The sequence below is a fragment of the Colobus angolensis genome, unplaced genomic scaffold (assembly GCF_000951035.1).
Source record: "Colobus angolensis palliatus isolate OR3802 unplaced genomic scaffold, Cang.pa_1.0 Scaffold130, whole genome shotgun sequence".
In the NCBI taxonomy this organism is placed as follows: Eukaryota; Metazoa; Chordata; class Mammalia; order Primates; family Cercopithecidae; genus Colobus; species Colobus angolensis.
Genome location: NW_012114253.1, coordinates 1,892,626 through 1,920,353, shown reverse-complemented (window position 1 = coordinate 1,920,353; position 27,728 = coordinate 1,892,626). Strand labels below are relative to the sequence as shown.

General features: G+C 49.8%; 1 protein-coding gene across 1 annotated transcript; it reads right to left on the bottom strand.

Moving 5' to 3' along the window:
- Positions 1–24,732: 24,732 nt before the first annotated feature.
- Positions 24,733–27,722, bottom strand: CAMK2N1 (calcium/calmodulin-dependent protein kinase II inhibitor 1). Its single transcript, XM_011933990.1, has 2 exons — positions 27,527–27,722; positions 24,733–26,063 (listed from the first exon to the last, which is right to left on the bottom strand). Exons 1-2 carry the CDS (start codon positions 27,690–27,692, stop codon positions 25,993–25,995), a joined length of 237 nt encoding a protein of 78 aa, XP_011789380.1. The 5' UTR covers positions 27,693–27,722; the 3' UTR covers positions 24,733–25,992.
- Positions 27,723–27,728: the final 6 nt, after the last annotated feature.

The window sequence follows — 27,728 nt, the reverse complement described above, 5'->3', positions numbered from 1 at the left end:
GGAGCCATTGAAGGTTTTATAGCCATGGTATAACCAGATCAGATTTGTGTGCTCTAAAGATTACTCTGGCTAAAGTGAGAGATTGGAGGGGGCAAGCCACGACCCAGAAAGGGAGCTGCCATGATCCAGAAGGCTGCAGGGATGGGGACAAGTGAGCAGAGCTGAGAGCTCTCTAGAAGGTAGAGTTTAAGAAATTTGGCTTTGATTGGATAAGGAGGTGAAGGAGAGGGCTAAGCCAAAGAAGACACTTGAGTTGCTGGTTTGAGCAACATAATCAACAGCATTCTTTGATTGCAAGTGACAGAAACCCAATCAAACCATAAAGGAAAGGGAAAACTGATTACCCATCCATTAATCCCTGTCCCGAAACAAACTGAGAGAAGTCAGAGGTGGAGTTGACTCGGTGGTGCTTAGGATCTGGGCCTCAGGCTCCTTCTTCAGGGTGCCCTCTCTCCCTCTCTTCTTTTTTTTTTTTGCAGTGGCAAAATCTCGGCTCACTGCAACCTCCACCTCCCAGGTTCAAGTGATTCTCCTGCCTCAGCCTCCCAAGTAGCTGGGATCACAGGCACCTGCCACCATGCCTGGCTAATATTTGTGTTTTTAGTAGAGATGGGGTTTTGCCATGTTACCCAGGCTGGTCCCCAACTCCTGGCCTCAAGTAATCCACCTACCTCGGCCTCCTCCAAAGTACAGGGATTACAGGCATGAGCCATGGTGCCCAGCCCCCTCTCTCCTCTTAATGTTTTGGTGTCATTCTTTCTGTCTAACTGCAAAAAGCTCAGTAGTCTTGTCTTTAAAGCCTTGTAATCACCCAGGAAAACACATTTTCCTCTCAGCTCCAGCTAGAAAAATCCCAAGGAAGACCTCTCACTGGTCAGAGTTGGTCATGTGTCCATCTCTATACCTGGTCCAGTGTCATGGCCTGGAGAACTATGATTGGCCCGATTTGGATGTTTCCCACCCCCATGGCCAGAGGTTAGAATGCTGATGGGCAGATCCCTTTAGAACTAGAATGGGAGAGGAGCAATCGTGCCAAGAAAGGGGGTGCTGGACCCAAAGAAAAAGGGAAAGAACAGTGCAACAGACAGGCAAAAGATATGATGTCATTTCCAGGGAGAGAAGAGCAGTGGAGAGGCAAGTGGAGGAGATGGAGCAAAAGAAACTGGGTTTAGCTCTGGAGCTGAGGAATTTCAGGTGCCTGGAGGACATTGAGTGGAGAAGCCCCACAGCCTCAGGTGCAGTCCTTTGTGTGAACTCCATTTGACTGCCTGTGACCTTGGAACAGTAAAACATCCTTCTCTTGAAGTCTCCAGGGCTTCTGGGGCCAATGCTTTTGTCATTGGCTGGGCCTCCCTGGCCCTCCCCAGCACACTAACTCGTCGCTGCCCACTCACAGCAGACCTACATGCTTTGTGAGACTCTGACTCTCCCCAGGGGAGGAGAAGGGAGACAGGGTATTGGGCTGCCTGTGGAGAGTTTTGTCTCCTTCCTCACCCAAGACCTGCATGGAAAGCTCACTCAGGCCTTTCTCAAGGCCTCCCTTCTTCTCTCCCCAGAGGTTAAGATCAGGAACCACCCTCCTTACTAGGAGGGAGCTGGAGATGGGAGTATGAGGGCAGGGTCAGAGCTTGAAGAGATGAAGGTTGGGTGTGGGAAAGTTTATGTTGTTAGGGGGAAGATGTGCAGGTCAGTGTAAATCACTGCCCCAAAAATATTTCCCACTACAGTGAAGCAAAAGATCTTGTGCTCTGGAGTCAGAAGCCTGGCTTTAAAGCTCACCCTGTCATTTGCCGACCATGTGACCTTGGGCAAGGCATTGAAACTCTCTTCATCTCACTTTTGTTATCTGCAATATGAGGATACTAATCCTACTTCATGGAGTGTTTGGAAGATTTTAACTTCACTTACTTGATTAGTTCATGTATGTACTATGTTTAGCATAGTGCTTGGAACAAAGTGAGCACTGGATTAAGGATAACTAACCATCCTTTTTGGCTTCAGCTGTGCAACTTTCTGGGGTTTTGAAAGAATGGATGGATGGTTGCATGGAGACATGGATGGATGAATGAATGGATGATGGATAGATGGGTGGTTGCATAAATGGATATTTGTTCACATGGATAGTTGAATGGATGTCTGGTGGGACACAAATATGGATGGATGGATGGATGGATGGATGGATGGATGGATGGATGGATGGATGGATGGAACAATAGACTGATGTATCAACTGATGGGCTGTTGTTGGTTGGACACATATATAGATGGATGGATGGTTGGATGGATAGCTGGATGGATGGATCATGGGCTGCGTTATGGTTTGAGTGTGTCTTCCAAAGCTCATGTGTTGGAAACTTAATCCCCAATGCAACAGTGTTGAGACGTGGGATCTTTAAGAGGTGATTAGGTCATGAGGGCTCTGCCCCAATGGATAAATCAATGCTATTATTGTGGTAGTGGATTTATTATCACAAGAATAGGTTTATTATAAAAATGAATTTGGGCCCCTCTCATGCTCACGCTGTCTCACCATGTGATGCCTTTCACCATATTATGAAACAGCAAGAAGGCACTCGATGTGGCCACTCAATCTTGAACTTCTCAGCCTCCAGAACCTTGAGCCAAATAAATTTCTGTTCACTATAAATTACCTAGTCTCAGCTATTCTGTTGCAGCAGCATGAAACAGACTAAGACAGGTGGTTGGATAGATATGTGGTGTGTTGGTTGGATAAATGATTGAATGAATTGAATGGATTGTTGTTGGATGGATGGATAGGTGGATGGATGAGACAGTGATATATGTAATACATAGTCCCATCCTCACTTAGTTCACAGTTCAAGGGAGATCCAAAATACTGAAAGGGATTATTACAACAGAGAGAGGTAGAAAATCCAGCTAGAGGAGGCCAGGGCGTAGGGGCAAGCAGGAGTTAGCTTGTCAGAAGAGGAGGAGAGATAATGAAGGTAGTTCTGCCCTCAAGGAGCTCACAATCTGATTAAATAATTAGCCATTTCAGATTTCTTTTGAAACCGAGTCAGGTATAAATAAATCTGTAAACAGAACAGTTAAGGAAGCAAGGTGTTCTTCAAAAGGCAGTGAGCTTAGATGCATATTAACTCCTGATTCAAAATATCATTTTCTCCCTGGAGCAACCTCAGAGTTAATTTCCCAAATTTGCCAGAACACACACATTTATTTGTCTCTGCTGCTCAGCCTTACCTCCTCCCTAGGCTGCCTATGCCACTGTGATAGAAAATAAGTGCACAAACCCATCTCCACTGTGAACACCCACAGCTGGTGAGTTACAGGGTGAGACAAGCCCAATCATCTCTGTTAGAGCTCTGCTCCCCTCCCCCAAACAGGCCATCAGAAGCCAGGGACCAAATATCCACAAGCTTGTGCAGCATTTGCCTACCTATAACTGGTTTAGGTTTTAGTCTTAAATGGGACAAAATTCATGATATGAAATTTGAAAAACACCCAACCAAGAGTCACTGAATGAACCGCAGACTTGGCCCTGGCCCCAGCTCTGCCACTGGTCATTGTGCAGTCTGGGGAAAAGAGGACTCTTAGGGTCTCAGCTCCCTGTCAATCAATCAAATGGATAGGTTGGGATGATTTCTGAGCTGTCTCTGAATTCCGATACACAGCATCATATATATTTTTATTTGTAAGTTAAAAATGAAAGGATTACAAGGGTGTCCCAAAGATTGCATGACTTGAAGCAAGCTCCTTCCACTCTCTGAGTCTCTATTTACCATCTGACACAGGATAGTGGTCATGCAAACCTCACAGCCTTGTGGTGGAGTTCAAATGAGGCTATGCCTGTGAAGATGCTTAACAATCTGTAACGCCCCAAACCAGTGAATAAGGGGATGGCTTTCTGGACATTTTGAGGGTATAAGGAAGGAAGAAGCAAAAGTCCTATGAGGCATCCACATGCATGTGAGCTCCACACTGGCTCTGGAAGGCCACTGCCCAGTTTTGGGTGGGGAACTAAGGCCCAGAGAAGTACAGGGACCCCTCACAAATCAATGGGAGCATTAGGACTGGAACCCAGGTCCCACCACAACCAGTGCACCTTGTCACAGTCCAGGCCTGACCAGAACCTTGGTCCTGGTGGGATCTCAGTTCTTCCAAGGTCTTAGATGTCAGAATAAAGTGAGATCAGATTCCAAATCTCTTCTCCCAGCAGTTTTTGCAGCTGCACCATCCACATGTGAGGAGGCACACAGGCGGAGACACCCACCCTGGCAGCAGTGACAATGGTGTTATGTCGGCAGCTGGGAAGTGGGTGGCCAAGGGAGGTGTTGTTTTCCACTGTGAGATGCTGGCACACTGGGAGGCTCATCAAGACTGCTGCTGCTGCTGCTACTATCATGGCTGCTGCACAATGGGGAGAGAGAGGGATGTGAGGCCTCAGAGCAAATGGCAATGGGACCAAAATCTCCAGACAGGAAGGGGTTACTTACTGCCCTTTGATAACTGCCTGCCACAGGCCAGGCTCCAGATTGTGGCTTAGAGCTGGGGTCCTGGAGTCAGGTGCCCTGCATTCAAATCCAAGTTCTGCCACTTGCTATCTGTGTGGCTGCAAGCAGGGATTTAATCTCTTTACTCTAGTTTCTGTGTATGTAAAAATGGTTTAATCATAGAGCCCCTTTCAAAAGGATGCTGGGAGGATTACATGAGATCGTGTGGGCAAAGGGCTATCAGATTCTTAGGTCAGATTCCTAAGAAACAGCTTCTAAGATGAGTATTTGCATGCAAGAGGTTTGTCAGGGAGGGCTCTTAAGAAAGCACCTGATGAGGTGAAGGAAGCAGGACTGTGCAGAAGGAGACACTGAATGATCTGCAGCAACCACAAACTGGAGCTCTAAGGCAGGATTCCCCTTCAAATTCTCCTGCACTGAGACCATGGGGCTACACCCAGAGAAAGAGAGTGGCCTTGATTTAGGCCGAAGGCAATTCCAGGGAGGCACTCAGCAGTGTGCTTTCAGCAGGCAACACACTTGGAAACTGGGGTATGAATACCTCAGTCCTGAAGGGGGACTTCAGCAGTGCATGGCATCATCCACCAATAGGGCTTAGGATTCAATAAATATTCGCTGCTAATCATCATCATCATTGTCACCATCACCACTACCACCACCATCATCATCATCACCACCACCATCATCACCACCATCACCAACATCATCACCACCATCACCATCACCATCATCACCACCACCACCACCATCACCATCACCATCATCACCAACATTATTATCACCACCATCACCATTATCAGCATTACTGCTACTATCACCTTCATAGCCACCACCACCATCATCATCATCACCATCACCACTACCATCATCATCATTACCATAATTATCACCATCATCACCATCACCACCACCAGCCTCATCACCATTACCACCAGTATCATCACCACCACCACCACCATCAACACCACCAACATCATCACCACCATCACCACTATTACCATCACCATCACCACCAATATCACCAACATCATCATCACCACCAACATCATCACCACCATCACCACCATCACCATCACCACCACTACCACCGACAGCATCACCAACGTCATCATCATCACCATCAACAGCAGCAGCATCACCATTACTATCACCATCATAATCACCACCACCATCACGACCACCACCATCACTACCATCACCACCATGACCACCATCATCATCATCACCACCATCACCACCACCAACATCATCGTCACCACCATCAGCATCACTGCTACTATCACCATCATAGCCACCACCATCACCACTACTATCATCATCATCATTACCATAATTATCACCATAATCACCATCACCCATCACCACTATCATCACCACTACTACCAATATTGTCATCACCACCACCACCATCATCATCACCACCATCACCATCATCATCATCATCACCACCATCACCATAACCACCACCATCAACAGCATCATCACCAATATCATCATCACAACCATCACCATCATCAGCATCACCATTACTATCACCATCATAACCACCACCACCATCATCACCACCACCACCACCACTACCATAATCATTATTATCATCATTATCACCATCACCAGCACTACCACCATTATCACCACCACCATCACCACCATCACCACCACCACCACCACCACCACCACCATCATCATCGTCATCCTGTTTCGCCCCAAAACCACCTTGGAAAGTGGATGCTATTAATGCCATTTTACAAATACAGAAACTAGGACAGAGAGAGGTTAATTGACTTGCCCAAGGATGTACACTTGTGCATGACAGAGCCAACACCAGGACACCAGATCTGTCTTCATTCCAGTGCTCGTGCTTCTTCATTACAATGTGAAATTCTGTCCATCCCAATCACCTTTCCTTCCAGAACTGGATAGATGGCCACCCACCCACTCCATGGACAGGAGCTCACTCCCACTCCGGCATCCAGCTCCAACACTGACAGTCTCTGTTATGGAGTCACGAAAAGTCTATTTCTCCAAAGCTTTTTACCCATTGAAGCCCTAGATCTATGCTAAAGAAATCTAGCTCCCCCTCACACCTTTCAACCATGACTATGTCCACCTCCAGGGTGAGAGAATAATGGGGCTCCAAGGCCTTAAAATATCTGAGTGTCACATAAACACATAAACACCCAAAGCCCTGAAATGCTCTTGGCCAGACACCTTCCTGGAGAGCTGCTGCTCTAAGCCCTTGATGAACCCACGGCGACAAGATGAAATCTGAACCCACCCACTTAGCTAAACCCACCACTGCCCTATCTCACCTTCCATCCTGGGCCTCCTTTCCATCACACTGCCAAGTTTCAATCCCTTCACACACCCTGACCGCTGTCGCTCTACACCTTTGAACAGACCCTTCTCTCTTCTGGGTGCTCCCTTCTTCTATCTCCTCTCCTGCTTTCCCCCCACTCACTCCTTGTGTCCCAGCTTAGACATCAGCTTCCCCAGGAAGCCTTATCTACCCTTCAAAGCCCAGTCCAGGGGCCTCTTCTCAGTGTCCTCTGTACCCAGAGCTTGTTCCTCCCCCACCACACTGAGAGCTTCGTGAAAGCAGAGACTGTGTCCTCACTGTACTTGGCACAGTATCAGGCATGCAGCCTGTGATTAATAAAGTGAACAAATGAATGAATCACTAAATGAGTGGATGATGGAGCGATGAAAGAAGGAGAGGCATTTGGTTTTATTTATCCAAGTTCCCTAGAGATTATCCAAAAGGAGAGAGTCCTTGACCCCAAGTCTGGATACTCCAGCTTGTCCTGGTCCCCTTCTCCTTACCTCACTCCCCAATCTGACATCTAGGGGCCCTTACTCAACCCAACCCAGTGAGAATTGAATGTGCTCTTAGACAGGGATGCTGCAGTTGTTCTAAAAGCATAGCCTCTAAGGGTCCTTAAAAGCTTGTTGAGGCCAGAGGAGAAAACTGGCCTCAGAGAAGACCCAGAGAGGGTGCAGGAGCTACACAAGATCACACAGCAAGCTATTAGCCAAGCTTGACTGGCTGCTCAGTCAACCATCCCTCCCCGACCCCAGTGAATCCAGCTGGCTCTTTTTCACAGTTGTACTGCAATGGCAGCCCCATTGGCCTCTGTGGGAGCAGCAAGTGGACAATACATCTCTTCTCTCTGTCCTGCCCATCAAGAGGACACCTCAAAGTTCTTGGGGAGCTCCAGATCCCTCTGTCTTCCCACTTCCCTTCTCCCTCCTCTTGTCACCTCCTTTTCCCTCTTGCCTTGCCTCTCTGGCCGCCAAGCTCTGCAGGGGTGGCAAGCGTAGGAGGCTGGCACCAGGGAGGCTGCAGGTTGGAAATAAATTCTAATCAAACAGAATCATTCCATCTTCTCCCTCTGCTCTGAGGACAGCATTTTTGCCAGGTATTACTCATATGTGTGGAGAGAAATCTTCTGAGACTTCTCAGAGCCAGAGGGGAACTTGCAGGGTTGGGAGGATAAAAATCTCTTTTCCCCCCAGGCTGGTTCTTGCTTTTATTATCTTCTCTCTCTGCCTCTCATTACGGCAGGACTTTGAGGAAACAGATTTCATTTGGACCTTCTCTCCTCATCCTAAAGGCACAGGAGCTTGGGGTGCTGACTGCTGGCAGGAGCCCAAAAGCAGGGGACAGCCAAGGGTCTAGAAAGTGGAGGAGGGGATGTTATGGGGGCCAGCCTTAAATGTCAGAGGGGAAGGGATGGATTCTCATAACCATTGAGCACAGGGGGCACTAGCAAGAAAGCCACTAGAGAAGGGATGGGCTTTCCCATAAGCAAGGATCAAAGGAGCTCAGGGTAACTCTGTTATTCTTAAGGACCTTAATACCTCTCTATCCTTCATCACACAAACCCGCCTCAATCCAATCTCTATCCCCAAAATGAATCCAAAATCCAATCACCTCTCTCTCCTCATAGCTACCACATGCATTCTAGTGGCCACCGTCTCTTTAGACCACTGTAATAGTGCCCCCCAAAATGTGGGCCCCCTAGATTCCAGCCTCTTCCACTCCCACAGTCCCTCATCCACCCCGCAGCACAAGTGAGCTTTCAAAAGCTTAGACCATGCCACGTCCCTGCCCTGCTTAGAACTCTTCCCACTGCAAGCAGAATCAGACCCAATGCCGCCCCCCATGGCCAGTGAGGTGCAACCCCCTGTAGCTCCTGCTGCCTGGCCAGCTTCATCTCCTCTTCTCCCCCGCATCTCCCACCTCTGTGCCCCAGCCACCTGCCCTTCTTCCTGTCCCTGGAACTTGCCCAACTATAGCTTCCAGGCTCTTGTTGCAAATGCCACATCCTCCAAGGGACTTTCCCCACCCACCTGAGCTAAAGCAACACTCCAACCCTGTCACTCAGGACCACGTTGCCTACCGCATCAGCACAGCTAACACAGTGCAACTAACTAAGCTGGTATGACGGCTCCCGAAATACCCTTCCCTGGATGGTGCTGGGGTGGTGTGGGGAGCAAGAGACATCTTGCATGCGACTCGGAAGGTGGGAGTGAAGCAGCAGCAGCTATGTGTTTGGAATATGCTCTGAAGGTCGGGGCAGGGTGCACCATTGTCACTGTCGTGGCCCATCTTTTGATGAGGGGCAGCTCCTGGGACTGCAGGAGCATCACTCCACAAGACCCCCGACTTCCACCTCTCCAAGTCCGGGGCCAAGTGTGTGTGCAGCTCCATGGTGAAGGGTGCCAGCCCCTGTGGCAGCTCACCCCAGCAGCATCGACGTTGGAGGTCACCAGAGACAGACACGGGTTCCAGTTTGCCCTCACGCTGACTCCATCCAGCTGTTCCTCCTGAAGTCCAGTTGGCTGACCTATAGTGACTCAGGCCTAACCCCAGATGCAGAGACAGCGGCCTGCACAGACTGCCCATATGTTCCCACTGCTGAACAAGGTCTAACCCCTATAATGAAGCCTTGGTTCTTCACCATCAGTAGCAGTGCAGCTTCTCCTGCTGAAGCCCGATGGATTAGTCTCAGGCTTAGCCCTCGCTGGTACCCGGCCTTCTTAGTACTGGCTCATGCCATTTCTCACCACATGACATGGGAAGAGCCTCGATGGCAAGGACCCTGTCTGTCTTTTCTCAGCAGCATCCCCAGAACGCAAAGCAGAATCTAGCAGGTGTCCAGGGCTGACTAGTATGATTAACTGGCAAGATTTGGTGACCAAGAAGTCACTGGAGATATGAAAAAGTGACCAATCAACGTATACTGTGTACATACTTAGTATATGGGCAGGACCAAAGGCCCTTTCCTTCTGCCTCCAACTGCATCCTTCCCATAGCTGTCTCCAGCCCCAAGAGCACCCTCTCCTTCCCACGTCCCACCTCCTCCAAAGAATGGCCAAGGCTCTCATCTCCTTCTAATCCCTACATTCTGGTTTCTGCTTCATGGTCACAGAGGAGGCCATGTTAAGGTCACCAATGCCCAGCCGGCCCCCAGCCCTTGGTCTCCTCGGACTCTGCTGACCCCTGCCTTTTCTGAAGCGCTCTCTTCCCACCCAGTGTTCCTCCCATCTCTCAGAACGCACCTCCTCTGGCCTCCCCATCTTTAACTGGTTGTTCCCAGAGTTCCTCCCTCATCCCATCCTCTCTGCTTCTCTTCCTCTCACTTCTCCCTATATATTCCCCATTCCCCACTCTCAGCCCAGGCAATAACACACACCCCCATCATTTGACCCACTGCCTACAAATTTAGAATCTCAGATCTATCTCCAGTCCCAACAACTCTCCTGATTCCCCCATTTCCAACAGTCTGAGAGAGTTGTGACGTTCTGACACTTTTTAGAAACAGAAGCATCAAGGTGGGCATGCCCAATTGTAAGTTTATGCTTTTTATTATCAAGGACCACTTTCAACCCCATCGCTCAGCCTGAGCCCGTTGCATCATGTGAGCAGACCCTTGGGAAGGACAGGGGAGTGTCTGAGACCACTCGTCAGAGACTCTTCCAAAGCTCAGCACCAGTCACACACAATACCCTGTTTCACATGCAGGGCTCAGCACACAGTAAGACTTAACACGTGTTTGCTGAGTGCATGCGTGAATGAATTTGTGTATGAGGGATGAGGTCTCTCCAGAGGGATCTCACAGGAGAACCATCCTTTTTGCCAATTCAAAATCGAAGGAAGGATGTGGGAGGCCAAAGCACTTTTGCTCTGCAGGCAAGGAACGCAGAGGTCCAGGCAGTGGAAGACAAGGATCCCCAGGGGAGCAGGTAAGGGAGAGCACCCAGCAATGGTGCCAGAGATCCCAGAGGACACTGGCATGGGAGAAATCTTGTAAGACTTCCTGCAAGGACCTGCAAAATCAGGCCCAGGAGAGGAAAATCAGATGCCAATCACTTAGGCCACTCTGTAGTGATGCCACATCCCTGGAAACTGGTCACAGCCAGCCCAGTCTACATCCCTAGAGGACTCAACCTGCTCCAAAAGCCCCCTGCATCCCCAGCCACCTGGGTCTCTGCCTCTGTAAGAGGAGCATCTGTCCAGCACGTAAAGCTCCTGGGATGACTCTCACACTAACATGGTGCTTGACAGTTTGCAAAGACCCTTTATACATTGTCCAGTAACCCTCCCCACCGCCCTGCCAGGTAGGTACAGTATTACTGTCTCAGAGGCTCAGAGATGGTAAGTGACTTGTCCGTGGACATAAAGCTAGCAAGAGGTTTGGTGAGATTTCAACCCAGGCCTGTCTGACTGGGATCTCACCTCTCCACTCCAGCATGCTGTCTTTTGAAGAAAGTTAAAGCCTAGACCCGACTGAAATTCATAGTTAAAGGTACACATTATGTGTTCAATGATGCAGTCAATGCACATAGTCAATGCTCAAAATACTTAAAAATTGCACACAAACAGTGCTGGGTAATGCACAATGTTCAGAGTAGGCAGTTTCATTATGCACAGTAAATGCACTTACTAGGTACATGGCAATGATAGTGCTGGGAGGAGGACGAACGCCAGGGACAAGGCTAAGGCTCTCAGGCCAGTTTTGCGAACGATTGCACTTGATCTTGGCCCCACCATGGGTCAAAGAAATCCCCCTGATGATAATAGTGGTGACAATGGGTCCCCCTCCAGCAGCCTCCTCTGAGGTTCCAACTGGATGTCAGGCCCCTCTTCTTTGCACCCACTCACCCTGAACTTGCCCTGTGGCCTCAGTGTCTGTTTATCTGTCTGCCTCTCACACCAGAAAAGATTTTAAACCAACAGTCTAGCTTTAGAGTCTAATTATTTATCCACCATTATACTGTTTCACCATGGATGCACAGATAGAATGGATGGTTGGGTGGTGGCTCAGTTTGTTTTTGCTGCTATAACAGAACACCTGAGACTGGGTAATTTATAAAGAACAGAGATTTATTTCTTACAGTTCTGGAGTCTGGGAAGTCCAAGGTTTGAGAGACTGGCATCTGGCAGGGGCCTTCTTGCTGCACCATCATCCCATGGCACAAGGTGGAAGGGCAAGAGGGCACAAGAGGAGGCCAAACTCACTTTTATAACAAACTCACTCCCTTGATAATGGCATTAATCCATTCATGGGGGCAGAACCTTTATGTCTTAATCACCTCTTAAAGGTCCCACCTCTCAATACTGTTGCATTTGGGCTTAAGTGTCCAACACATGAGCTTTAGGGGACATATTCAAACCATAACAGATGGAGCAAATGGATGGATAGATGGATAGATGGACAGATGGATGGATCGATGGATGGATGGATGGATGAATGGATGGAAGGTTGGATGGATGGTTGGATGGATGGACAGACGGACGGACAGATGGATGGATAAGTGGGTGGATAAATGGATGGATGGATGGATGGATGGATGGATGGATGGATGGATGGATGAAAAATAGGGGAACGGAAAAATGAGAGAAAGTAAGCTCTTGACAATGATAGTTGGTATGGTCATTTAAATCCATATCCCAAGAAGGTCCAGGAAAAAAAATTAAGTCAAGATCTAACATAGACCCCTAGCCCAGAAACCACCATCCCAAAAGCCTAGAACTCATGAAACTCTCAGTAAAAAGGTCTGAAAAGATCTATTGGTCTTTGCTCCTTAAAGGTGAAGACCATCCTCCAGCATCTTCCTGTCCTTGCCATGACATGCACACACTGCCCAGGAGACAGTTGCACACATTAGCCAGAACTAACAAAATTCTCATCAGATGGGATAGGAGGTTATTGAACACCTACTATGTGCTTGGCACAGTCATTTGCTGAGCAGCTGGCTGGCCGGCTGGCTTTCTCTGGCAGGCTGCCAGCCTGGCCAGCTGACTGACAGGGCCCATATCAGCTCACACAGCAGCTGGCATTTCCTTCACTGTAAATGCCCTTATCTCACTGGATAGAGGGAGAGTGTGATGATGACAGGGCTGGTCAGAATGATTTCGTTTCATTTCTGATGTGCCCTGCCTAGGGAATTCTCATTGTCATCAGGTGGTGACAGTTTACGGCTATGGGTATTTAAACAGCTTGGTTATTCATTTCAGCAGGCATCATATAAAATTATTAAACAGGCAGAGGAGATGGGAGGCGTAGCCTGATCTGTCTGGAGAAAGATTACCTGGGAGCGGACCTTCCAGGTAAAGAAATACTGACACAGATGTGTTTTCAGGGTGTCCCAGGTGTTAATTATGGAGGCGACTCCCTGCAGTCACCCCCGTATGTCCGAAAGGAAAGTGCTGCTGCATTTATCTCCAGTTGTCTGGGGGAAAATAAAGTTTAATCTTTCATAATCATAAAAGTAAAACATCCCCATTGTAAAATATTTAGAGAATTCAGGGAAGTAGAAAAAAAGAAAGCAAAAGCCATCCGTTAACCCACATCCCAAAGAAAACACCGAACATTTTCCTCCATCTTTTCAATTTTTCTAATACAGGTTTGACATAGCTGAGATGACAATAATGATTAATAACAGTAACTAAACCTTAACAATATATGCGAGGCAATGTTTTAAGTGTTTTCTAAGTATTAACTCATTTAATTCTACCAATGGCTCTCTGAGGCAGGACTATTATTTTGTCTATTTTACAGATGAGGAAACTGAGGCTCAGAGAGGTTAGTTAGCTTGCCTGAGTTCACAGCCAGTAAGTGGCAGAGCTGGGATGCAAACCACTCCATGACACCGTCTCTCCTACCATCACACAATTTATATTTTCCTTTCTGCCTTAAGCTTCATGCAGACACATGTGCACTTTCCTTTGTCCTTGCATGAGCTGCAGAAATATTATTATTATTATTATTATTATTATCAAGATGGAGTTTCACTCTTGTTGGCCAAACTGGAGTGCAATGGCATGACCTCGGCTCACTGCAACCTCCACCTCCTGGGTTCAAGTGATTCTCCTGCCTCAGCCTCCTGAGTAGCTGGGATTACAGGCACATGCCGCCATGCCTGGACAATTTTTCGTATTTTTAGTAGAGGTGGGGTTTCACCATGTTGGCCAGGCTGGTCTCGAACTCCTGACCTCAGGTGTTCCACCTGCCTCAGCCACCCAAAGTGCTGGGACTACAGGCATGAGCCACCGTGCCTGGCAGAAACATTATTAATGGCCATCAAATATTGTAAGTTTCTGGACTACAATTTACTTAGTCATTCCTCTGTTTGGGATATTTTTTTTCCTGAATTTTCAGTATTCTGTACCATCAATAGCATAGTGGTGAACAAATCTTCACAGAAGAAAACCACTGCCTCCTATAGTTTCCTCTCCCAAGAATATAACCACCCTATCACCACCACACAAAGCTGGCCCCAGTTCTTCACTAGGCCTTAAAAGCAACAAACTCTGGCCCCCTACTCTTCACTGGCCCCCAGGCGGGATCAGAACTGAAGCGACTCCCACTGTGGACCAGATATCTCTCAAATGCATCCAGGCCTGCTCAGGCAAGACCATGTGGGCATCGCGCCGGTCCCACCAGCCACCTGGCACCGCACCTCATTTCTTCCAGCCTCAGGTTCTTCCCTTTAAAATGAAAACACCAATTCAAACCCTTCCTATCTTAAATGACGAGTTTTCTGTGAGACTCAGATGACACAGTTGTGTAAAAAAGGCTTTTGAAACTGGAAAAGAGCTCTGCTTATGCTAGACATTGTTATTATCATAACATTAATTCACTAACATTCCCTGAGGAGCTGCTGTGTGCCAGGCATTTGTGCAAAGCCCTGGGGATGTGGAGACCAAGGAGGGAGCTCCAGCGCCTGCCCAAGAGGGAGCGTGGTCTGATGGAGGAGGCCCGATCAGCAACGGCACATGGGGCTTGGACAGAAGGAAGCATCGGTACTGCAGGAGCCTAAGTGAGGGAGCTCATTCCGTTCAGGTAGAAGGGTGTCAGGGAAGGCTTCCTGGAGAAGGTGACATCTCAGCTGAAACCTAGAGGATTTAGCTAAATGGAAAGGGTAAGAGGCTAAAAGAAGAGCATGTGCAAAAGTGCAGAGGCATAACAAGCATGGCAGTCTGGAAACAACAAAGTGGCCAGGGCATTGAAGCGGGCTTGTGGAGAAGTGGAGGAAGATGAGGCTTGCAGTGTATACCACACCCCATCTGCTCTTTTAACTGCCAGTGATCCCCAGAACTGTTTAGAGAATGGGAAAGGTGCTGTGCAATCCATCCCCAGAAAAACAGCCTCCCCGGGCTTACCTGTGGGTGACGGGGCAGCATGGCCCACTGTATAGCCTAACGGTAGCACAGCATAATGGGAAGGGACCCACCGAGACAGTCAGGACCCTGCTTCATAGAGCGGGGCAGGGCAGTCATTAGAGAACTTCTCCTTCCTTCTGCCGCCCCTGGGCCCCCCCTTTCTCTAATATCAACTCCACAGCAGCGCCTCCCCAAGGACTGCTCCAAAGCTCAGACCTGAGGATGGAGCCCCAAGAGGCTCAGGGAAAGAATCTGCTATTGATTGAGCATCTACTAGGTGCTGGGTAATAGATCATTTTATCACCCCTCCAGCAATCCTCTGAGGCCTTGATACGTGGCCCCATTTCACAGATGAGGGTCAGAGAAGTAAAGGAATCGTGTGCTGAGCATTCAGGTTAACGTAGCCATCAGAGAGACCAGGCTGAATCACTGGTCTGCAGCTTCCCGGTTGGTGCCCTTGGACCAAATTACCGCTTCTCCAGACCCCGATGGGATAACAACAGTGCTGTTGCTCCTGCGGGCGGCTGTGGGGCCTCCCCGAGATGGGTACTCAGAGCATGACGTATGCATACGCAGACCACACAGCAGCTTGCAATGGCTGGCTTAGACTACGCCCACCTCTCCCATGTGCCCTGCAGAGTCCCCCTTTCCTGAGGTCAAGACCAGGATTGAGTTAAATCTGAAATCTCTCCGCATTCATCCAGGGAGTGGACCAGTCCAGTCCCAGGCACTAGTGACGTTGTTGTGCTCTCTTAACTCCTCAGTTTGGTCACTTCAAGATGCTAATGCTTTCCACCTCGGCTAGGACTGCGGGGAAATCCAGGGCCCACCCCCACCCCCCACCCCCACCCTCTGGCCATCTCAGAAATGCCCACACACACATCAGCTTCTCTCTGCCAGTGATAGGAACACAGCCAGGCTCCAGTGGACCAAAGAAACCTCCCAGGAGCTTTCCCAAGGCCTCCTCCCGAAAGCAAGCGGAGAAGACCCTGCTGTGCTACTCCAGTCAAGACCCTCGAGCTTTCTGTGCCCCAGTTTCTTCTCAGCTCCCCGAGATTGGTGGGCCCACTGAAGTCCATGGAGGGTTTATTTCCTTCTTGACAAATATTTATTTAGACACTGTTCTAGAGAGAGTAGCGAGCAAGGCATTGCCCTTAGGAAGCTTCTGGCCTTTTGTGCCTGTTTCTCCGTCTGTTAAATGGAGATTATAATAGTGCCTACCTCGTAGAGTTGTTGTGAAGATTAAATAAATTAATATGTATAAGAGCTTAGTGCGGTGCTGCATGTGGTGGCTCACGCCTGTGACCCCAGCACTTGTGGGAGGTCGTGGCAAGAGGACTGATTGAGTCCAGGAGTTGGAGACCAGGCTGGGCAACATAGTGAGACCCCCATCTCTACATAAATATTTTAAAAATTAACTAGGTGTGGTGGTGTGCACCTGTAGTCCCAGCTACTTGGGAGGCTGAAGTGGAAGGATTGCTTGAGCCTAGGAAGTTGAGGCTACAGTGAATTTGTGATCATGCCAATAAACCCCAGCCTGGGCAACACAGCGAGATCCTGACTCTCAAAAAAAAAGAGCTTAGTGCAGGGCCTGGCACTTCATAAGTGCCCACAGAGACTTGGTAGTGGTGGCAGTAGCAGCATTCCTCGGTGGACTGTAAGGACTGGATGAGATAATACACACAAAGCATTTAGGGTTGTAACTGGCACACAGTATACGTGAAATATATAACAGTGATTTCCTTAAATGTTAACTGTTACATCAGCCCATTTTAGAGAGGAGAGAACTGAGGTATGATAAGTTAAGTGACTTGCCCTAAATCTCACTTTAAAGGCTCTTAAACAGGCTCTAAACTAGTATTTGCTAATCTCAGCACATTGCTGTTTGAGGCTGGATCATTCTTTCTGGTGGGGCTGTCCTGTGCACTGTAGGATGCTTAGCAGCCGCCCCGGCCTCCACTCGCCAGATGCCAGTAGCACTAGCCCTCTCCCCAGCATTGTGACAACCAAAAATGTCTCCAGAGGTTGCCAAAGCCCCCGGGGGGGCCGAATCGGCCCCAGCTGAGAAGCACTGCTGTAAACTGACCCTTGAGCTCCTTCGTCAAAAACCTCCTGATCTAGCCCTAACCTCCTTTCCCCCAATCCCAACACCACTACAAATGCCTTGTTCCAAGCAGACCCTAAAGGACTGCCCTTTCTCAAGCAAACCCCAGACCTACCAACATCTGTCCCTCCACTCAAGAGTGCCCTTGCCACCCCTACCCGCTTCTCCAAGGCCCCACTGAAATCCCGCCCACTCATTAAATGGTCCCCTCACCTCCTAGAACACATTATTTGTCTGTGCCCAGCCCTCATCATGACGGGCATTTCATTTTGTATCATATCTGATCGTGAACATGTCCATGCTTCCCTGTTCCCTGTCCCTGACACCCACCCCCAACTCCAGGGGAGGGCTGTGCCTGACTCACCCCTGGTGTCCCCGGCACCCTGCATGGGGCCAGGCACACAGACTGAGTCATCACTCTGTGCAGATGGCTGTCATAGATAAGACTGGTGCCCAAGCAGCCTCTTGGGTGCTGGTGAAGGGTCCCCAGGTTAGAAGGCAACGTGGCATGAAATTTAGCAGTGGTTAAAAGCTCAGAGGGGGCCAGGCATGGTGGCTCACGCCTGCAATCCCAGCACTTTGGGAGGTCGAGGTGGGCGGATCACCTGAGGTCAGGAGTTCAAGACCACCCTGGCCAACATGGTGAAACCCCATCTCTACAAAAATTAGCTGGGTGTGGTGGCAGTCGTCTGTAATCCCAGCTACTTGGGAGGCTGAGGCAGGAGAATTGCTTGAACTCGTGAGGCGGAAGTTCGTTTCATTGCACTCCAGCCTGGGGCACAAGAGCAAGACTTCATCTCAGAAGAAAAAAAAACAAAAAAAGAGTTCAGAACGGAAGCCAGACTCAGACTCAGTTTCCACTCCTGGCTCCTTCCTGACTGAGGACAGGTTACCCAAACCCTCTGGGCCTCCGTTTCTTTGTATGTGAAATGGGCATGATATATAGTTGTAACCGGCACACACAATAAACATGATTCCTAGGGCTGCTGTAAGAATTAAATAAGAAAATGTACACGGAACACTTAGCACTGTGGCACATGATAAGAAGGCTATTAAGAAAATTAAAAGGATGGAAAAAATTCAAATGCTGATAGTGATAACTGTGCACTCATACAATGCCTTGGCTGCAGAGATCAGTCCCCCACATTACCTTGTGGGGTTTGATCAGCGGTTCTGGAAGCACCTAGGGCAGGAATCACCCCCTCAGGGTCACAGATGAGACTGCTGAGGTTCACAGGGGAACCCAGCAGAGCAGCAGGTACCCTGGCTCCCAACTCAGTCAGGGCTCTCTGGTTCCGGAGAAGAATTCTAGGTGAAGGCGGGAGCGGGTGGGAAGGTCCTTCCCCCTAGGCGCCCCTGAGGTCTAACTCTGGAACTCCTTGGATAATGAGAAAAGGGGGCCCTCGGAACCCTGGATGTGGGTTCCACATCCTGCGGGGGCAGGGAGGCCGCCTGGGAGTCCGCCAGACGCAGTAAATAATTCACACAGATGAACTGGAGATAAGAGCGGCTTCGTGGAGGATCGAGTTCAGGTCGGGGGAGGCTCAGACGGCTGGGGGGACTTGTGGTCTCCCCTGTGTGACAGGGGAAAATTCGTGGGACTCTGGCTGCCAGGAAAACACAGTCCCCAGGTGCCGGCTCGGTGCCACTCCCTGCCATTGGCGGGAGGGAGCTCCCCGGAACTGCCCCGCGGGGCAACATGCCTGGCCAGCCGCCTCCGCCCAGCCGTCCCCATGGCAACCGGCTGGCCTGGTCCAGGGTTCACGGCCAACCGGATCCTCGGTCTCCCCTCCCCCAGGGGAGGCTGGGCGTCTTAGACTCCCAACTCTGTTCTCTGGGAGCTTCCAGCTGCAGGAGCCTACAGAATCATCCTGTCTGACCCCTTCGTTTTATGGGAGGTCCGTCGAGACCACGGACTCTGGGGGCCTGCCGGTCCTGGTTGCAAGCCTGGCTCCATTTTCCAGCTGTGGGATTCTAGGAGGGGGACTTGGCCACCCTGCGCCTCGGTGTTCATTATCTGTAAAATGGGGATGATAACAATAGTGGCTATCTTATAGGGTTGTGAAAATTGAATGGACTAAATGCAAAGAGGGCAGAGGGGTTACTGGTCTGTGGCCAGCACTGAGGAAGCTTTTTTTATTTTCCATGTTGGGAAACGGAGTCTCAAAGGAGCAAAATACTTGCCCAAGGTGACGGTCACACAACATGCTACTGGCAGATTTGGAATTGGAATGAAGTTGTCATTCTTCCTAAAACACCCAGGGTGGACACACTGGGATTCCCCAAGGGTTACCTGTGCTTCCTGCAGGCCCACCCAAGCCCCCTCTCTGACCTCTTGACAGTCACAGTCATTGAATTGTCCTTGACTAGGCAGTCAGGTCCCTGAACCAGAAAAGGTCTTGCTTTAGCCAGCCCGTTCTCCCCACTGCCAAACACAAACCCGCTTCCTGCACCTCTGCTTTCCACCCCGTGCCTGGCAGAGGAGCTATCGAATGAATATAGATTTAATTAATTAATTAGTTCATCTCTTCTACCCAAACACCCTCCCAGAGCAAGCTCCCGAAGCCCCTGGCCACCCAGCTCTCTGCCTTACAGGACACCTCTTACCCTGACCACTTCCTGTCATCAACCCCCACTCCACCCCACTGCCATTACCATGCTGTTTGGATTTCCCATGGCACATTGCCTGGGTCCTCCTCCTCCCTTCAGCTTGCCCTCCCTGACTTCCCTCCCCGCTTGGTGACCCTTTGTCCTCAAAATGGCTGTTTTGGGGTCAAGGACCCTCCTCCAAGTCCAGAGGTGTTCCTTTCCCCTGTGTTAAGGACAAACCCTCCAATGTGAGGGGCAACAAAGTAAACCGCCCTCATCCCAGATCCTGGGGGAAACAGATGGGGACCTGGTACTGCCACGATGTGGGTAGGGGCGATCCAGCGGCTTTCTGGGACTCTCACTCCCACCTCCCCACTAGGGAGGTGACAGGGGCTTTGGGACGCAGAATCTCTGTCCTTAGGGGCCACCCCACAAGCTCCAGCCCAGCTGCCAGGTTTCCTCGGATACGGCCCAGTCGCCTCTGATTTATTTTTGCATATGGTTTGGGAGAATCTCTGTTGCTGGAATAACGACAACCTTTTTTTTTTTTCTCTTTTCCTTCCCTCCAATAGGCAGACTTTATAAACCAGAGCAGCTGCCTGAAGGTTTCCAAGAAAAAATTCTGCACAGTTTCTAACCAGGGTGACAGTTCCCCTCCACAGGAAGTTATTTTATTAATTTTTTTTATCTCTTCTTTTGTAAGACTCTCTCTGGGTCATCAGGGAGCACCTGTGGGCATTTTTTTGTTTCCCCCCTACTGCTCCCATTTGCCTGGAATTCATTATTAAATCTAAACCACAGTGGCCCTACCCAACACAGGGGCGAAGTTCGAACTACTGAAAAATGGGTCACTCAAATCGCCTGTGCAGAAGAATCCCAAATAATTTATGGAGATACTCCTTCCTCAAGGAGGTGAAGCATAAATCCCTGTCCCTGAAGTGTGGGCTGTGCATAATGATTTCCTTCTATGGCGTATAGTATGGAAAGCAGGGAGAAAGAGTAATTTTGCAGGAGAGAAACCGGACAAACACTAGCTCAGCCAGATAGCCAAGGTCAACATCAGCAGCGATCAGTCGTGTCTATAGCATGGACACTTGATATGATGTGATGAGAACAGCACATCACCCCCAAACCCATAACCACAGTTGAACCACAAGAAAAACAGCAGACAGACCCCACTTGAGGGACAGTCTACAAAGCAGCTGACCAACAGTCTATCAAAAACAAGGAAAGTCTGAGAAACTACCACAGCCGAGAGCAGCCTAGGGAAATATGATGGCTACATGCAATGTGGGAGACCCTGTGGAACAGAAAAAGGATGGTGGGTAAAAACTAATAAAATCCAAATAAACTACAGAGTTTAGTTAACAGTAACATACCAGCGTTGTGGAAAATGTACCGCAGTAATGTCAGGTGTTAACAATAGGAGAAACCGGGTCGGGGTATGTGGCAATTCTGTAATATCTGCATAACTTTCCGTAAATCTAAAACTATTCTAAAAGTTTACTTTTTAAACAGCGAGCCATCTGTCTGGGCTTCAGGTAATCCTCAAATCCTAGCTATCTTTGATTCCCCTTTTTTGTTCACCATTTTATACGCAGATATATTCTGTTCACCATTCTGTTCACCATTTTATACGCAGATAGCCTAGCACAGTACCAAGCACATAGTAGGAGCTAAATTGATATTTGTCAAATGAAAGAAACTTGAGGTCTTCATGAAGGAAGTGATCCAAGCAGAAAGCCAAGATCTTCCCTTTCCAGGGCAAGAAGTCAGTACCTCTTAGTCTGCATCCAGAGAAGGAAGACTTCTGGCAGTCTGGTTAGAAGTGGGTAGAGACTCCTCTTGACTCTGCCTTTGGAAGGCAAGCATGTGGATTTACTTAGGATTGTATTTATTGGGGCATTTTGGGAGCTGGATGAAGATCATGAGAGGCAGGCTGATCCCCCAAAACCACTCCCCACCTCCTCACCCAAGGCCCCAGCCTTCAAACCCCCAAGATGCCTCCACTGACCCTCAGGGCAACTGCCGTAACTATAGGTGAAGAAGCTTCATGCAACAAAAACGGTTGGCTAGATCTTAAAAGTTCATTTCCTGGCACGTGGTAGTCACTTCATATATGTTCTTATTGATGGCTGCCATTTGTTACGCACCAGGCCATGTGCCAGGGAGAAGGGAGGGGTTCCCATCTAATGATAGGTGAGAATTGTTATTATCCCTGTTTAATAGAAGGCAAAACAGAGGCCCAAAGATCCTGAGAAATGGCCAAGTCACAGCTAGAAAGTATAGAGAGAGATTTCAAATCCAAGACATCTGTGTCCCAAGCCCATGCACCAGCCACCCTAATGTCTGACCCCTCCCTCTAGGCCAGAGCTTCCCACCAGGCCCCCAGACCCTGGGAATTCCCTCTCGGCTCTCTGCAGAGGCACCCCTTACTCATTCCTTCATCTGTGGCCTCTAGACAGTAGTCATTTTCAAGTCTCTTTCTTTCAAAACTTAATTTGCCAATTTCCCCCTTAGAGGTGCTTTTTGATATTCCTTCAGGCTGTCAGCCTGGACAGGCCACGGAAGCAGAATCCAGGGAGATGGATGCTTATTACAACCATTCAATTAATTAAGTTTGAATAATGCAGCGCTGGCATGCTCCCATCGATGCGTGGAGACCTGTAGACCTCCCCCACCTTAGACTTTTAATAGCCTTTTCCATATTTATTGCTACCTAACCGGACACTTCAAACATATCCTGCACTCGGTATAATTTGATATCTGCCCAGTCCCCAAAGTGCCCTCTCCACAAATGTTTACCTGATGCTATACTATATTTAAAAGATTTATATTCCTTTTTGCTGAATGGAGTCCTTGGGAAAGGAGGACTCTGTCTTCTCAAGCAGAGGATCTGGCATTCGCTGGCGGGGTGGCCTCCAGCAGAAATGTTTTAATACATCACTTATTAAAATGGACCTGGAGCCTTGGCCGAGGTCAAGGCTCCCATACTCCCTGCTTCCCAACAGAGGACAGCCCCAAGGCCTTAGCTGACCACATCCAAGCCCTGCCCCCTTCTAAACCCTTACACAGTGACTATCAGAGCCAACAGGGCCTCAAACCAACAAAGGACCTTTAAGGCTGAAGGACAGTGACTATAGCTGGGACTGAGCCTGGGCCTGGGGTCAGAGGACCCTGCATCCTCCTCCTGAAGCGTAGGCCCTGGGTTCTGGTCCTCTCTCCGTGACTTTACTAGCTGAGTCACCTTATACAAGTTACTTCACCCTTCTGAGCCCCAGTTTCTCCTGTACAATCAGGATAATAATAGTGCCTATTTCATATGGCTTTGTGAGCCTGGTATACAGTAAGAGCTCAATTAATACAGAAGCTGTGCAATCCTTTTGGCCTCTCTGGGGCCTCGATTTCCTTACCTACTGAAGAGAGCAACGCGTGGGTTTCTAGGGGTGCTGGGATGATTGCACGGGAAAACAGGAGAGAAAACACGTTGTAATTACACAGTGCTTTGATCACGTCAGTGGCAATTACTCCTGGGTGCGGACACAAACCGTGCCTTCCGAAAGAATCTTTTCACATGGCTCCTGCCCCTCGGCAGATTGATGCCTTGTCCCCCTCAGTCTATCAGAGGGAAAGCACAGGGGATGGCTGAGCTCCATGGTGCCCATCAGCTCCGAGGTGCTGGGAGTCCCCGGGTGAGCAGGGAGGAGAACAGGTTCTGGAGGAGGGTCAGGCACCTGGGAAAATGAATCTGGCATTCGCACTCCTGCTGGCCCCACCAGCCCCAGCTTGCTCACCGCTCCCAATAATAACTGCTTGCATGGAGAGCTCTCTGCTGGGACCTCCTGAGCCCTTGGGCCTCCACTGCCTGGGAAGGGAGGTTGAGACATCACCCCCTCTGGGCCCTCTGGAGCCCCTCTTGCTCCTGCCCACCCCCCCTCCCCTAGCCTCTTACCTGATGTCTGAGTCACACTTAGGCTCTTGTCACCGTGAGCTGTGTTGTGACGCCTGGCTGACAGCTTTCCCACAAACACATTAAAACCTCCCAGCACTTCTGGGTGTATGATAGCCCAGGAGAAAAAAACCTCGCCCAGTTTTTCTTCAGCCAAAATCCTTCTCCCAAACCCTCCTCCCCCGGGGCCCTGCTCCCCCAAGCCTAACGAGGGGCTGACATTTGTCTACCTATCAAGCCTTCCTAACTGATGATTAGAGGAAGGCTAGTTAAGTGCAGGTGCCTGAGATCTCTCAGGCCGTGCACCCCCAGGAGCAGCGCATCCCTCGACCTATGAGCCCCGGAAGGTGAGATACAGAGAACACAGCTCCTTCAGCCCTGCCTCTGAGGACAGGGGGCCCTTGGCGAAGTATGAAATGTGAGACTGAGTGTTCCCACATGCTGGCATTGTGTTCATCCTCCTAATAACCCTATGAGGCAGGGGCTGAGTTATCCTCACTTTACAGATTAGGAAATTGAGGCTTAAAGAAGTTCAGGCTCAAGTCCAAAGACCTAGGAAGTCGGGGAGCTGGGACTTGCATCCAACTCTGCCAGCCTGCAAAGTCACTCTTAACAAGATTGGCTGCTTCCCTGCACAGTATCCCTTTCTCCCCTCACCCCACCAGAGATGGCAGAAACCTTAGGGATGCAGTGAGAGCTCAAACTGCAAATCCAAAATGGAATAAATTCAACTTAGGGGGATGGCCTTGCCAGTCCAGCCCATCTTTCCTCTCATCTGAGCCCACCCATAGGGGCCCCCAACATTGCCATTTTGCCTCGCAGACCAAAGCCACCATCCCTCCTTCCTGTCTGCAGCCAGCCCACAAACAGCAAGTCATGTCCCCCTGCCACCTCACCCCCTTGCCAAAACAGAGGAAAGAGAGGAGTGAGACACAGGAACAATTCTTTTATTGTACATTGGAGAAATAGCCCTGTGTGCTGGTTCAAGGTGCAACATACAGAATATTGAATTAAGAAAAGTGGGAACGGGGAAGGGAAGGGAAACCTCTTGAGGTCCAAAGTTGCAAACAAAAAATGGTAAAAGATTTCCTCACGCAAGAGGCATTTTTGCAAATACCATGCAAAACAGGCAGCTGGTGTGCCTTAAGAGAATCCCTATAAATAACAGAAAAGACACTCCAAGCATTCCTGTACGTGGACTCAGAGCACAGAGAAAAGAAACTAAAATGCCTTTTGGCATTTCAAGATATTTGGCACTCTTGTGATTACATTTTTTTACAGTCCATTAAAGAGAATAAACTGACATAATATTAGAGAAATAAACAGGCTGCTCACACAACAGACTGCAAGGGGAGGTTAGAAAAAGCTCAAGCATTTTTTTCTTTGTTTTTCGTGTGTGTGTGTGTGCGCGCGCGTGTGTGTGTGTTTCTGACATAAAAAATGTGTCCATTTGAATTAACTTGGGCAAATAGCTTGCAGCAACAAAGAAACACAAGCTTTACAACTCATTTTAAAATAAAACAAGGATCTTTTCTATGTATCATTCCTTAGAAAAGTTCTCTTCTTGTTTTAAACACATTCCTGATAACTTCTAAAGATGACCAAAATAAAACAGAATATCTACAGAGATCATTTTCTGAATTTTTTGTACATCCAAGGATAACAACATAAAAAAAATAAAACTGGACAGCATTTCACATCCAAGTGCACAGAACCATTTTTGCAAGATTAAATAATGTAAACATTGGGAACAGCCAAATCAGCGAAGAATGCCAACACCTCAAAATACCTGGTGTTGCCGCTTCATTAAGTGGTTCAAAATCCAGATCTATAATTGCGCAATATTCACCGTATATAAAAAGAAATGGATATTAATTTTGACAAATAGCTGCAACTGAGACTTCTTTTTATTTCTTTATATGTGTGTATATAGTGATTTTTTTATTATTTTTAAAATTTTATTTATTTATTTATTTTTATTTTTGCAGAGAAGCCCAGAGCCTCCTCCTCCTCCTCCTTCTCACGCCTCATCTGTCTCCCGGCCTGATACCAGATACAGGTTGTTGATTTCATCGTGGGTAGCAAGCTAGTAATAAATTTCAAAGTGCTTTCTGTTTTCATGCTTTTTGCCAATAACTGTTATCGCCGTTCTTATTCTCTCCCTTAACTCATTGTCTTTGGGGGAGTTAGACACCAGGAGGTGCCTTGTCGGTCATATTTTTCAGCACGTCATCAATCCTATCATCTTCAATAACAACTGCAAAAAAAGGGGGGAAAAGAGAGGTGAGCGCGCTTGGGCCTAGCCAGAGGTCTCTGACATTTCCCGTTTTGCCCAGAGTGGGAGGTCGGGAGAGGAGAGGGCGAGGGAGCAGGGCTCACTGCGCGGTGAAACAGCTCCATCCTCCTCCGCCCCTGCCAGGAGTCCCTTCCCTGCTTTCCTCTGAACCACCCCACCATCCCCTATCCTCCAGCCTGCGTCCCAGCTCCATTCTGGGAAAAGGAAACAGAGAGGGCGCCAACCCAGCCGCTCCTGCTGCAGCCGGGGCGCGCACTGGCCGAGGCCTCCCAGCACCAGGTGTACTAATTTAGACAGAAATGTCTGGAGCTCTGATAGGAGAGGGAGCCAAAGTCTTTGGGTCTCGGGACCCCCGGGGAGTCCTGAGCGCAGCTCCGGTGGGCAAGGCTAGGTGTGGAGTTGCGCGGAGCCAGGAGGGGCCGCCAAAGCCGGTTCCCACGACGCGCAGCGGGTGGGAGTTAGGGCCTGGCCTGGGCAGGAGCCCCCTCCTGCGCGCCCTCTCCAAATCGCGGGCCGATGGACTCCGCCGCCCGCGCTCCCCGCTGCGGCAGGGACACTCGCGGTAACTTCCGCCTCTCTCACCGTCTCGACCTAGCCTTGTCTTTCTCAGTCCCTCCATCAGTCCCTCGGCGCGACAGCCGCCGATCGAGGTCTCTGAGTCTCCCTGTCTAAGGCGTCGGTTGCCCTTATTGTTTCGGCGGCTTCTCCGTTCTCCCCATACGTGCGTCCTCGGCTCTGTCTCTCCCGTTTCAGCTCCCCTCTCGAGAGCTTTGTCTCGGTTTCTGCCACCCTCGGTCTCCCGCGTACCCCCTCCCCTCCATCCCTGCGTCTCAGTCTCTCTTGGCAGCCGTCGGTCCCCCTCATTGTCCCCGCGCCTCTGGAGCTCCTCTCGGAGCCTCTCTGCCTCTCCGCCTCTCTGGGGCTTTTCCAGCTCTCGCGCGGATCGCCCAGGCCTGGCAAACCCCCTGCCAGGCCAAGTAACAATGAAAACCCCGTGAGACCCGAACGCCCTAGCCTTCCCTGCAGGAATGGGATCCTCCCCACGCAGGTCCCCACGCCGTCCACTGGGGGACCCTGGGACCCCCTCCCCCCAGGGTTGTGGAGCGAGCGCAGCTGCGACTACACTGCGCAAAAGGCGGGGGTTGGGGGCGCAAATCAAAAAGCAAACTTTGCCGCGGGTTGGGACCCCCAGCTGCAGCTAGAAGCCGCCACGCCCCCGGGGTGACCCAGCCAGGGATCGGGCTTAGGAGGACGCGTTCCTGGGACCCGCTTCAGCCGGACCCGCAGTGCGGGATCCCCCAATTCTGCAGGAGGAGATTCCGTCGGGTCTGAACCGGCTCCAGCGGGTGGGAGACCTCCGCAACCCGTGTTCAGGCCGCCGCGCGGGAAAAAGGGGATGTCAGGGAAGGGGGCCGCGAACTCACCCCGCTTGCTCCGGCCGATCTGGCCCAGCTTGGGCGGCCGCTTGTTCTGCCCGGCGCCGAAGAAGTTGTTGGTGTCCTGCAGGCGGCAGGAGAAGATCTGGCCCACGTCGCCGCCGTCGCCGTAGGGGCTCAGCTTCTCGTCGCCGTAGGGCAGCACCTCCGACATGGTCGCGTCCGGGGGCTCCGCCGCGGCGCCTCCTCC

Bases quoted from the DNA above. Each gene is read 5' to 3' on its own strand.
- CAMK2N1 (XM_011933990.1), bottom strand. From the start codon at position 27,692: ATGTCGGAGGTGCTGCCCTACGGCGACGAGAAGCTGAGCCCCTACGGC. The intron at 26,064-27,526 runs GTGAGTTCGCGG...CTTTTTTTGCAG, and splicing joins GATCGGCCGGAGCAAGCGGG to TTGTTATTGAAGATGATAGG.